Source organism: Anomaloglossus baeobatrachus, chromosome 4, assembly GCF_048569485.1.
Source record: "Anomaloglossus baeobatrachus isolate aAnoBae1 chromosome 4, aAnoBae1.hap1, whole genome shotgun sequence".
Classification (NCBI taxonomy): domain Eukaryota; kingdom Metazoa; phylum Chordata; class Amphibia; order Anura; family Aromobatidae; genus Anomaloglossus; species Anomaloglossus baeobatrachus.
The window spans coordinates 622,998,681-623,012,692 of NC_134356.1; the positions used below are offsets into that span (position 1 = coordinate 622,998,681).

Genomic DNA, 14,012 nt, shown 5'->3' on the forward strand with positions numbered 1-14,012 from the left:
CAGAGGGGCTGAATATATACTGTATGACGCATCAGGGAAATTTAATTGAAATAGCAGAAGTTATGTAGATTAAAATCTTGACTCTAGATTGGTATGAGATGTGTTGATAAGATGAAAAAAATGTCTAAAAATGGCAAGTTAGTGGCGGATTGATATTTCTTCAATGTTTATTACTCAGACCCCTATTAAAATGTATGTATGGAATGGAGCAGCAGTATCCCTGATATGTCTCTTATTAGTAAAGGGGGCAATAGATGAATAAGCTGCACAACATCATATAACCCTGTTGGTAATTTAAAGGGAACCTGCCACCAGGCTTTTCCTTTATGAGCTGCGGCCACCACCAGTGAGCTCTTATATACAGTATTCAGGAATGCTGTATATAAGAGCCCATGACGCTCTGTATAACACGAAAAAGACCTTTATTATACTCACCTAGGAGGCGGTTCAGACCGATGGGTGTCACTGGTCTTGGGTCCTGCGCCTCCTCTATCCTGTGCAGTAACCATCCTCCCCGTGTGGATGATGCATCCTATGTCATCCACACAGAAGCCGCCATTGTAATCCCACGCACTTTGATCTGCCCGGCTGACAGCACATCAAAGTATTGTAGTGCGCATGTGCACCTTTTCTTTGACCTTTCCCCGCACCTGCACATTACAGTACTTTGCTCTACCTTCAACGGGCAGATCAAGAAGCACCTGCGTAGGAGTGCAATGGAGGTCTCTGTGTAGATGATGTAGGAGTGAATGCGTCATACACAAGGACCTATGAAGGAGGATGGCGATGGAGGGGAGAGAGGAGGCGCTGGACCAAGACCAGCAACGGCCATAGGACCGGATCGCCCCCAGGTGAGTATAATAAAAAGCTGTTTTTTACGTTAGACAGAGCACCCTGGGCTCTTATATACAGTATTCTGGAATGCTGTATATAAGAGCTCAGTGGTGGTGGCCGCAGGTCATAAGGGAAAAACCTGGTGACAGGTTCCCTTTGAAGCCAGAGTTTTCATTATTGGTTGAAAAGAAATAAGTATCTTGTCCAGATTCATGGAAGTAAAAAATATATATATATATATACATATATATATATATAAAATATAATTATAAAAGTACATTTCAAATTACATTAATGGATCTTCAATTAAAGCTGGATTTTAATAAATCCATGGAGCTAGAATTTATTCATCATTTACAATTGAGTACCAAGCCTTTGTCTTTGAGTCTTTGTTATATTGTACCATCGGGTTGGAAGTCTACTTCAGTACAGTTTGTTTCATGAGTGCCGTGTATCTGAATTGTTTATTTTTGCTTTCGGGATGCAAATCAAGAATAAAAAAACAATTGAGAGAAAGTACACATGTGGCGCCCCAGGACCTGGTCGCCACAACAGCATTGCCCTCCCAAAGGGTTAATGCTGAGCCTGGAGGTAATTGGGAGATCTATTGGCCAGTAAGTGTAACACCAACCGCAGTTCTCCCTCCGGCCAGCAGGGGGAGCTCTGAACCTGGAACTTCAGGGAGCATTCCTTAAGTCTGGCTGGAAGGAGGAAGTGGTAGTTAGTCTGGAGACAGGAGTGAAAGAGTGCAGACGCAGAGTAGTGCTGCCTTGTAAACTGGGGCCTAGAGCTGGGATAGCTTGGCCCAGTGAAGCAAGGGGAGCAGAGAGGCACAGCAGGGACTCGGACATCGGAGTCTGTAGTTGCCAGGGCATAAAATCCATCCCTGGTAGCTGAATCCGGAGGGCAGGAGAGCTGTAAGCCCCCTGTCCCAGAAGCAATCTGAAGGTACAACTGCATCCCAAGGGCCTGGTGTGGGCTCCAGCAGAGAAGCACCAGAGAGGGCCTGCGCAGTCTACCACACAGAAAAGGGGACGAACAACAAGTCCCAGCAGCAAGAGGGCAATTGCAAACCCAAAGTGCAGTGTCCTAACACAGCAGAGAAAGATTAAGGAGTAGGCCTCATACTCAACTGGCCAAAGATCACCCCAGGCACTTCCAGGCCGGCCGGATCATCTTTACCATCTGTGACGGTCTCCCTGGACTAAGTTTCTACCGAGTAAAAGAGGAGAAGGTAAAGAGACTACTGTTTGTGCCTGTTTCTTTCATTGCTGGTCGGCCCTGCACCGTGTTAGTCACGCAGCACCATAGACTTCCACAAGCACCAACTGTGCCCCGGGCATTGCTCCACCTGTGGGGAGCAGTACCACCATTGCTGCCATAATACTATCCCGGAGGCCTCATACCGCAGCGGCGGCTTAATAGCCGCATACCACAGGTGGCATCACGAACACAAACATTAAAGTCATCAGCCACATATTCAACTGACATCCACCAGGGCAACGGAGCCGGGCCCAGCCACCACTGACTACCACCGGACTAGTCCGGCCCGGCACCGGGTGTCCCACAGCCCTGGGGTGGGCGAGTCAACTTTGGCGTCACGAACAGGATTTCGTGCCCGGTCACACCGGGTACTGTGCGCCTGAAGAACTGTGTAAAAGACTGTGTACTGGTTGTAAATTGCCGCCGCCATTAGCCGCGCCGAGCGCAGGAAGAAGGGGGGCGTGCCTGACAAAGAGCGCGAAGGGAGCGCGCCATCAGAGCAGAGCGCTGTTAACCCCGCGCGACCCGGAAGAAAATTTGAAAAGTGAACGGAGCCTGGTAGGGTTCACTAAGGGGGAGGAAGATGTCCGACTCCGAGGGAGAGCAGGTGGCTGCCATCGCCCAGGACGCCGCAGCACCGGCCGAAGTAGTCCCAGTCGCCGTCGCCCCAGCCCCCACTGTAGCGCCGGTAATGCCGATCACCATGCCGTACATACCAGGAGCAGAATGGCTGCCGCAGTACTCCGGGGAGTCCCATACCTTGAGTGACTTCAGAGAAAGCCTGCACAGCTTGTTCCGGGTGTATCCTCTGACTGAGAGCCAGAAGGTGGGCATAGTAATGGGACAGCTAGCCGGCGCAGCCCAGCGTGAAGCGAAGTCCTGGCCTGATACAGATAAAGGGACAGCAGCCCAGATACTGGCCAAGCTAAAGAGTACTTTTGACACCCGCACCGCAGCAGAGATAAAGATGAGATTCTTTGGGTGCAAGCAGCGGGCCACAGACAGCATAAGGGACTATGCCTTAAACTTGCAGGAGGCAAGTATTCAAGTACTAATAGTGGTTGTGGTTCAGTATTCATGTACAAATGAGGGTTCAGATGCTGTATTTATGCACTGATGATGGTTCTGGTGATATATGTATGCACTGACAGTGGTTTTGGTGCTGTATTTATGTACTCTTGATTCCTAAAAAAAAAAAAAAAAGTTTATGAAAGTTTGATATTTCCATAATTGAGCTGACCTGGAGAATCATGTTTACACCTGACTTTTACCAAAAATGAAAACTTCAAATGCAAAACAATGGTGGAATTGTGTTTATTCACTTCAGGTTTATATTGTACTGCACAGAGGGGCATGATTTCAAATTTCATCTCAGGCACCAGGAAAGCTAGAATATTCCCTGTATAAAAGGTAATACAGAGGCATTGTATGATTAGTTATATAGGGGTAATATAGAGGCATTGTATGATTATATTGATGTAGGGGTAATATAGAGGAGCTGTATTATTATGCATGGTGGCTCAGTTGTTAGCATTGCAGTCTTGCAGTGCTGGAGTCTTGGGTTCCAATCCCACCAAGACCAACATTTGGAAAAGGTTTGTATGTTCTTCCTGTGTTTGTGTGGGTTTCCTCATCGGCCTCCAATTTCCTCCCATACTCCATAGACATATTGATAGGAAATTTTGACTGTAAGGGGTACTTTACACGTTGCGACATCGCTACCGATATACCGTCGGGGTCACGGTTGTTGTGACGCACATCCGGCGCCGGTAACGACATCGCAATGTGTAAATCCTAGGAGCGACGATGAACGAGCGCAAAACAGTCAAAAATCGCTGATCTGTGTCACGACGTTCATTTTCATAATGTCGCTCCAGCTGCAGATACGATGTTGTTTGTCGTTCCTGCAGCACCACACATCGCTGTGTGTGAAGCCGCAGGAATGACAAACATCTCCTTACCTGCATCCACCGGCAATGCGGAAGGAAGAAGGTGGGCGGGTTGTTATGTCCCGATCATTTCCACCCCTCCGCTTCTATTGGCCGGCCGCTTAGTGACGTCGCGGTGATGTCGAACAATCCCTCCTTCAAGGGGGAGGTGTGTTCGGCGTCACCGCGACGACGCCGACAAGGTATGTGCGTGTGAAGCTGCCGTAGCGATAATGTTCGCTACGGCAGCGATCACCAGATATCGCATGTGCGACAGGGGCGGGTACTATCTCGCTCAACATCGCTAGCCGCCTGCAAGGCACAGCCTACACAAAGCAGGTTTGGTACAACTGGCTGCAATCAGTTTAGGTTTTGTACAATAGTAAAACAAAAACCAAAATAAAATAAAAAAGAATAAAAAATAAATACTAACTAATCAAAGTCTTGACCAGAGCTAGGCTTATGCTGAGGCCACAAGGGGATTACTGCGTGTCCTCGCATGACACTCTGCTCAGTCTTGCAGCACAGCGGGAGACAAGTGTCATGTGAGGGTCATGCGACTGTGGTCCGATTGTGCGATCAGACCACAGCTGCGGAGGGGCGGGCCAGCGCTGAGGAGGGGCAGGCTGGCACTGAGGATGGTAGAGAGGGATTTATCTCCCTCTCTCCTCAGTAGCCGGCAATTGCGATTCTCGCACTGCACTCACATTACACCGTTGTAATGCGAGTGCAGTGCGAAGTTTCTCTCGCTCCATAGACTTGTATGGGAGTGAGAGAAAGAGTCTTGCATTACAGTCACAGCATGCTGCGATTCTTTTCTCGGTCCGATTAGGGCTGAGAAAATAATCGCTCATGGGTGCTGCCCCATAGAGTAATATTGGTCCGAGTGGAATGTGATTTTTTTTTTTATCGCATTCCACTCGCTCTGATTTTCTTTGTGTCCTAGGCCTTAATGCACAGCTCCTTCCTAGCCAAATAATTACTTTAGTTTTCCCAGGAGCAGAGAGAGAGAGACATCCTTTTGTGGATCCTTGGCCCTTTTATTCCATACATGAGTATTGCAGGTGACTAGCTAGTCTTCACCAACCTATGGAATGACGCAATGGAGCAAGGAAAATACACAATCCCTGCTACCAATCTGACTGGATGGTTGGGCCCGATGGCCCTTGAGGTCCCTTCTAATTCTACCATGCTAGGATTCTATGAGGAATGTAGGGGAAATTCATATAATCAACCACTTGTCCTTGGTTATTACAGGTAATATTGAGGTGGTATATGATTATAGTGATAGAGGAATAATATAGAGGCTGAGGATCTACACTAAGGTTCAAAAGTTTAGAGTCACTTAGGCTACTTTCACACATCCGGTTTGAGCCCTGCGGCTCAATCCGGCTGTGAAAACTATGCAACGGATGCGGTGAAAACACCGCATCCTTTGCATAAGTTTTTACATGCGGCCGGTCCGGTTTTTTCCGGTTGCGGCATGCTTCTGAGCATGCGCAGTGGAAAATACCGCATGCGGCGACCGGATGCGGTTTTTTCCGCATCGCGTCGCATCCGGCCTCCATAGGGATGCATTGAAAAATGCGCCGCAGCGGCCGGATGCGGCGCAATGCGGTGTTTTTTGCCGGAGCAAAAAACGTTGCAGGGTACGTTCGATCCGGCCGCCGCATCGGCTAAATCTGCCGCATGCGGCAAAAACCGGACCGAACGCAAGCCCCTACGGCACAATGCGGCACTAATGTAAGTCAATGCAAAAAAAAACCGCAATCGGCGTTACAAAAGCCGGTTGCGGTTTTTCTGCAGAACGCCGTATTGTGCCGCAGAGCAAAAATCCGGATGTGTGAAAGTACCCTTAGATATTTCCTTATTTTTGAAAGAAAAGCACATTTTTTTTTCAATGAAGCTAACATTAAATTAAATAGAAATACACTCTATACATTTTTAATGCAGTAAATGACTATTCTAGCTGCAAACGTCTGGTTTTTAATGCAATATCTACATAGGTATATAGAGGCCTATTTCCAACAACCACCACTCCAGTGTTCTAACGGTACATTGTGATTGCTAACTGTGTTAGAAGGCTAATGGATGTTTAGAAATCCCTTGAAAACCCTTGTGCATGTATGTTAGCACAGCTGAAAACAGTTTTGCTGATTAGAGAAGCTATAAAACTGACCTTCCTTTCCAACTTGTGAGAAGGGGGGGAAGCGTGGGGTGAAATATCTCCAGATTACCTCATAAAATTAACAGCTAGAATGCCAAAGGTCTGCAAAGCTGGAATTGCTGCAAAGGAGCATTCTGTGACAAAAGCAAAATTTGAAGGAAAAAATTATTTCAAGTAAAAATCATTATTTCTAACCTCGTCAATGTCTGGAATATATTTTCTATTCATTATGCAACTCATTTGATAAATAAAATTATGATTTTTCATGGAAAAGACAAAATTGTCTGGGTGACCCCAAACTTTTGAACTGTAGTGTTTGTTGGAGATGATATAAAGATTGCCATTACTGTATATACCGTATACTTCATCTCATTTTATAGATAACACTTTGTTGATTTCTCTTCATTGTAGGCGCTATTTATGTGTCGGAGAAAGCGCAACATTTTCCGCAGTGTGACCCATCTCTGAAGCAGTGTCCCGCTCATTCTTCATGCGAGCAAGCAACCAAAGGCTACTACTGCAAGTGTGACGGCAATTTCTACAATGTGAAGGAAAAGGGATACATCATTTACCCGGGTGGAGAGTGTCTCGGTATTTTGCGTCATCTTACCTTGTGATTTTTTTATTTTTATTTTATATCATCTGCTATGGAAATCTATATTCCGAGCAATATTATCCATCTTCTCCGGTGTTTTGAATAAGAGGAAAATGTATTTAGACTAAAAGTTACAATTAAAACAAGGATAAGAAAGAAAAGGCATATACGGGACCCTATGAATATTAGGGAGGGGATCTACCCCTCCCTGATTTTCATAGGGACCCCGTATACACCTGGTTTCTGTGAGTACGTCTTATCTATATAACAGTGTCTTACAGAACATTCTAACGATATTTGGTTTCTTTTACAGAAATAAAACATGATTTTATAAAGTTGGTATGTAGCTGGCATATAAGAAGAATTATAAAATATTGGCAACTTATGGATTCTAATAACTACATTAATTATTTTATTTATCAGCGCTGAATTTGCAGATTTCTTAGGCACAATCACCTTATAGCGAGGGTCATCCTCTCCTCTGATCTTCAAATAAAACCTACTAAGTACCATTTATAATATTGCATGTCCTAGAGATGTTTTTTGGCCCACCCTGAAAGTCACCATGATGGGGTGCGACTGCTACCTCTGCACCCCTGGAGCTCTGCCCCTGCTAGACAATAAATGTAAGTCCTTAGTTTATTATTATTAATCCCAGAAAATATTCCCCAAAACACACTTGGAGGTGAAAACGATGGGGCAGATTTACGATTCCCATCTCAATAATGTACATGTTAAGGCCCCCATATACTTGAGACTAGTGTTGCCAACAATCCAATGTGTATGGGAGCCTCTCAACTCTCCACCAACAAATGATATTGTGGTATATAAGGATCTGGCATGTCTGATTTCCAAAAGATCCTTTTGTTCGCCCAAAGATAAGCCTCTGCCATAGATGTAAGGCAGCAATTCTTTCATAAAGAACGGAAGAGCGCTGGGCCAAATTGAGCCTTCCTGTACATGGAGAGATAGCTGTTGGCCAAAAGATGATCCAGCTGACAGATACAGTATCTACTCTGTATGGGAGGCTTTAGACTACCCAGTCTCAAAATGGGCACATACTGGACGATAAATTTGGCGCATGTTCAGAAACTTTTTTTCTAAATTTTAATCACTTCTTGGTTAGTTTCATAATATTGGATTTACAACATGACCATAAAATAACCTAAGGTGTTTGGAGCCGTGTGCAGACTGACCCAGTAGACAGAACTGGTTCAAAATTGGTATGTATGCTATTCAAGGTATGGACAAACGGAAGGCATCTTAAAAAAGATTTTATACCAAAACTCCCCAACAGATGAAAAAGTAGCGCTGTACAATGAACAAGCAGCCCAAAAACTGTGTGCCGATAATTGGAGATGACACAATTATTTCACAGACTACCATAACTGTTCAATATGGCTGCCACCATGCATGGTGATCATGTACATCCTTTGCAGAACATGTCTGGTGGGATGCTGCACACTTCCAAAATGATGTAGTCTTAGAGGTCAGCCATTTCCCAGATAAACACACTTTTTCAAGTGTCAGCACAACCAAAAATCACGAGGATTGAGATTGGGTGATCGTGGTGGCCATGCATTAGGGAACGAGCGGCTCAAAATCCTGTCATCGGGAAAATGTCTACGCAGAACGTTCTTCACACGATTTGCGATGTGAGGAGGTGCTCCATCATACATGAAAGTGGTTGTCTGAAGACACTGCCACTGTTTCCAGCATTGTCTGGTATCTCGCTGCTGTCACGAAACTGGTAGCAACCCCAGTTGGCCTCATTTCTTCGTAAAAGAATGGTCTGAGGATGAATGATGAGGTGAAGCCAAACCAAACGGTTACCTTTGGCGAATGCAGTGGAACCCCCTCGACCACATGCGGATTTTCGGTAGCCCATATGCGACAGTTTTGTGTGTTCATCGTTCTATTCAGGTAAAAATGTGCTTCGTCGCACCACAGAACATTCCATGGCCAATTGCCATCTACTTCCAGTCTAACCAGAAACATGAATGCAAATGTCATGCGAGGAATCATTGTCACCAGGAAGAAGTTGTTGATGATGGCTAATTTTGTAGGGTATGCCCGGAAGACCTTTCTGAGAACTTTCCATACTGTGCTGTACGGGAGCCCCAATTGCCTGGAAACACTGCGTGCACTGCTGTTCCCGGCAGAGTTGTTCGTGCCCTGTTCCACGACAGCAGTGGCAATGTCTTCCACAATCTCTCTGCTTACCGGTCGTCGCTCGCGCCCTGGCTGAACACTCAGTAACTGTTGCCTCAAATTGTGTCATCATCTGTCTCAGCACATTGACAGCCATTGGACCGCTATGTGTGTGAAGGTCTTTTAAACGACAAAAGGCTCCCAGTGCAGCTGTAGCGTTCCTGCATTCTCAGAAAACAACCGCACTAACAGCGCACAATCCGGTAAAGAGACAGGCATCTTGCAATCTGAGTTGCAAGGTGTGCTCACTGTACAGCGCAAGTTTTTCGCCTGGTGGGGAGTTTTGGTATACAAAATTTTTTAAGATCCCTTCTGTTTTCCCATACATACCAATTTTCAACCAATTCTGTCCACTGGGTCAGTCTGCACACAGCTCCAAACACCTTAGGTTATTTTATGGCCACCTTGTATTTCCTATTAGATTACATTATATATTATTATATATATAATAAATATTTTTTGAAAAGGAGATCTGTAAGGGCAAAATTGTTTGTCCCCATATGTTGGTGACCACATAAAGAAAAGCAGTGATTCACTATGACCATTGTTTCTTTTGCAATTATGTTTGGACGCCCTCGATTGGCCTCTTCTTGACTTTCAATGGGTGGACAATCCTATAACCTGTTTTCATACTCTCACTGATCCATATGTTTATCCTCCAGAGTTTTGCGCTACGGATGGAAGTTCTACCCCGTGTGCCTGTCGCAGAGTTGGATTTGTTGCTAAGCAAAATGACAAAGGTCTCTATGCATGTAGAAGTAAGCATCCGGCTGTCAGGTTATTTTAAGGTTTAGACAGGCTTCAAAGGTCCAAAATTCACAGTTTGAGAAAGCACCACAATATTTGGACTATCAGGGTCTCCAAACCCAAATTCAGTAGCCTCATATATGTCTATTAGGGTGTTGAGAAGGGGGGGAAGCGTGGGGTGAAATATCTCCAGATTACCTCATAAAATTAACAGCTAGAATGCCAAAGGTCTGCAAAGCTGGAATTGCTGCAAAGGAGCATTCTGTGACAAAAGCAAAATTTGAAGGAAAAAATTATTTCAAGTAAAAATCATTATTTCTAACCTCGTCAATGTCTGGAATATATTTTCTATTCATTATGCAACTCATTTGATAAATAAAATTATGATTTTTCATGGAAAAGACAAAATTGTCTGGGTGACCCCAAACTTTTGAACTGTAGTGTTTGTTGGAGATGATATAAAGATTGCCATTACTGTATATACCGTATACTTCATCTCATTTTATAGATAACACTTTGTTGATTTCTCTTCATTGTAGGCGTTATTTATGTGTCGGAGAAAGCGCAACATTTTCCGCAGTGTGACCCATCTCTGAAGCAGTGTCCCGCTCATTCTTCATGCGAGCAAGCAACCGAAGGCTACTACTGCAAGTGTGACGACAATTTCTACAATGCGAAGGAAAAGGGATACATCGTTTACCCGGGTGGAGAGTGTCTCGGTATTTTGCGTCATCTTACCTTGTGATTTTTTTATTTTTAGTTTATATCATCTGCTATGGAAATCTATATTCCGAGCAATATTATCCATCTTCTCCGGTGTTTTGAATAAGAGGAAAATGTATTTAGACTAAAAGTTACAATTAAAACAAAGATAAGATAGAAAAGGCATATACGGGACCTTATGAATATTAGGGAGGGGATCTACCCCTCCCTGATTTTCATAGGGACCCCGTATACACCTGGTTTCTGTGAGTACGTCTTATCTATATAACAGTGTCTTACAGAACATTCTAACGATATTTGGTTTCTTTTACAGAAATAAAACATGATTTTATAAAGTTGGTATGTAGCTGGCATATAAGAAGAATTATAAAATATTGGCAACTTATGGATTCTAATAACTACATTAATTATTTTATTTATCAGCGCTGAATTTGCAGATTTCTTAGGCACAATCACCTTATAGCGAGGGTCATCCTCTCCTCTGATCTTCAAATAAAACCTACTAAGTACCATTTATAATATTGCATGTCCTAGAGATGTTTTTTGGCCCACCCTGAAAGTCACCATGATGGGGTGCGACTGCTACCTCTGCACCCCTGGAGCTCTGCCCCTGCTAGACAATAAATGTAGGTCCTTAGTTTATTATTATTAATCCCAGAAAATATTCCCCAAAACATACTTGGAGGTGAAAACGATGGGGCAGATTTACGATTCCCATCTCAATAATGTACATGTTAAGGCCCCCATATACTTGAGACTAGTGTTGCCAACAATCCAATGTGTATGGGAGCCTCTCAACTCTCCACCAACAAATGATATTGTGGTATATAAGGATCTGGCATGTCTGATTTCCAAAAGATCCTTTTGTTCGCCCAAAGATAAGCCTCTGCCATAGATGTAAGGCAGCAATTCTTTCATAAAGAACGGAAGAGCGCTGGGCCAAATTGAGCCTTCCTGTACATGGAGAGATAGCTGTTGGCCAAAAGATGATCCAGCTGACAGATACAGTATCTACTCTGTATGGGAGGCTTTAGACTACCCAGTCTCAAAATGGGCCCATACTGGACGATAAATTTGGCGCATGTTCAGAAACTTTTTTTCTAAATTTTAATCACTTCTTGGTTAGTTTCATAATATTGGATTTACAAGATGACCATAAAATAACCTAAGGTGTTTGGAGCCGTGTGCAGACTGACCCAGTAGACAGAACTGGTTCAAAATTGGTATGTATGCTATTCAAGGTATGGACAAACGGAAGGCATCTTAAAAAAGATTTTATACCAAAACTCCCCAACAGATGAAAAAGTAGCGCTGTACAATGAACAAGCAGCCCAAAAACTGTGTGCCGATAATTGGAGATGACACAATTGTTTCACAGACTACCATAACTGTTCAATATGGCTGCCACCATGCATGGTGATCATGTACATCCTTTGCAGAACATGTCTGGTGGGATGCTGCACACTTCCAAAATGATGTAGTCTTAGAGGTCAGCCATTTCCCAGATAAACACACTTTTTCAAGTGTCAGCACAACCAAAAATCACGAGGATTGAGATTGGGTGATCGTGGTGGCCATGCATTAGGGAACGAGCGGCTCAAAATCCTGTCATCGGGAAAATGTCCACGCAGAACGTTCTTCACACGATTTGCGATGTGAGGAGGTGCTCCATCATACATGAAAATGGTCGTCTGAAGACACTGCCACTGTTTCCAGCATTGTCTGGTATCTCGCTGCTGTCACGAAACTGGTAGCAACCCCAGTTGGCCTCATTTCTTCGTAAAAGAATGGTCTGAGGATGAATGATGAGGTGAAGCCAAACCAAACGGTTACCTTTGGCGAATGCAGTGGAACCCCCTCGACCACATGCGGATTTTCGGTAGCCCATATGCGACAGTTTTGTGTGTTCATCGTTCTATTCAGGTAAAAATGTGCTTCGTCGCACCACAGAACATTCCATGGCCAATTGCCATCTACTTCCAGTCTAACCAGAAACATGAATGCAAATGTCATGCGAGGAATCATTGTCACCAGGAAGAAGTTGTTGATGATGGCTAATTTTGTAGGGTATGCCCGGAAGACCTTTCTGAGAACTTTCCATACTGTGCTGTACGGGAGCCCCAATTGCCTGGAAACACTGCGTGCACTGCTGTTCCCGGCAGAGTTGTTCGTGCCCTGTTCCACGACAGCAGTGGCAATGTCTTCCACAATCTCTCTGCTTACCGGTCGTCGCTCGCGCCCTGGCTGAACACTCAGTAACTGTTGCCTCAAATTGTGTCATCATCTGTCTCAGCACATTGACAGCCATTGGACCGCTATGTGTGTGAAGGTCTTTTAAACGACAAAAGGCTCCCAGTGCAGCTGTAGCGTTCCTGCATTCTCAGAAAACAACCGCACTAACAGCGCACAATCCGGTAAAGAGACAGGCATCTTGCAATCTGAGTTGCAAGGTGTGCTCACTGTACAGCGCAAGTTTTTCGCCTGGTGGGGAGTTTTGGTATACAAAATTTTTTAAGATCCCTTCTGTTTTCCCATACATACCAATTTTCAACCAATTCTGTCCACTGGGTCAGTCTGCACACAGCTCCAAACACCTTAGGTTATTTTATGGCCACCTTGTATTTCCTATTAGATTACATTATATATTATTATATATACTAGAAGGTGGCCCGATTCTACGCATCGGGTATTCTAGAATTTACGTATTGTGTAGTTCATGTATGATTTTTGTTATATATATATATATATATATATATAGATGTTGTTGTGTGTAGTTACCAAGTGTTTGTGTAGGGGCTGTACATGTTCTGGGTGTTGTCTGGGTGTGACGGGGGTTGAGAGCGGTGTTGTATGTATGTTGCGTGTGTTGCGTTGTTTTTGGAGCGCTGTGTGTCTGTAGCGTTGTGTGTGTGTTGCGCGGTTTGTGTGGGTGTGGTGTGTTTTGGGGGGAGGTATGTTTTGTGCAATGTGTGTGTTGTGCGGTATGTGCGTATATTTGTGTGTGCCGCGGTGTTTGTGTGTTGGGTGTTGTGTGTGTGCAGCGTTGTCTGTGTGTGTGGGTGTCTGTGTAGGGCAGTTGTTTGTGGTTCCCAGTGTGTGTGTGTGTGTGGTGTGTTGTGCAGTGCGCGCGCGTGTGTGTGTGTGTGTGTTGGGGGGAGGTGCGCACTCCCAAACGTGCTCCATCCCCCATGCAGCGCACTCCCCATCGTGCTCCATCCCCCATGCAGCGCACTCCCCATCGTGCTCCATCCCCTATGCTGCGCACCCCCCATCGTGCTCCATCTCCCATGCTGCGCACTCCCAAACGTGCTCCATCCGCCATGCTGCGCACTCCCAAACGTGCTCCATCCGCCATGCTGCGCACTCCCAAACGTGCTCCATCCGCCATACTCCGCACTCCCCATCGTGCTCCATCCCCGATGCTGCGCACCCCCCCATCATGCTCCATCCCCGATGCTGCGCACCCCCCCATCGTGCTCCATCCCCCATGCTGCACCAGCATCAGCCTCTCTGCCCCCAGCATCAGCTTCTCTGCCCCCAGCAT

General features: G+C 45.0%; 1 protein-coding gene across 3 annotated transcripts in view; it reads left to right on the forward strand.

The window, feature by feature from the left end:
• LOC142304183 (adhesion G protein-coupled receptor E3-like) overlaps positions 1 to 14,012 on the forward strand; it is a 125,369-nt gene that overhangs the window by 6,145 nt on the left and 105,212 nt on the right. For all 3 annotated transcript variants that reach the window (XM_075346308.1, XM_075346309.1, XM_075346310.1), the window contains exons 3-5: positions 6,604 to 6,783; positions 9,661 to 9,756; positions 10,285 to 10,464. In XM_075346308.1, coding sequence (XP_075202423.1) covers positions 6,604 to 6,783; positions 9,661 to 9,756; positions 10,285 to 10,464 — 456 coding nt within the window. The remainder of the gene's footprint in view (positions 1 to 6,603; positions 6,784 to 9,660; positions 9,757 to 10,284; positions 10,465 to 14,012) is intronic.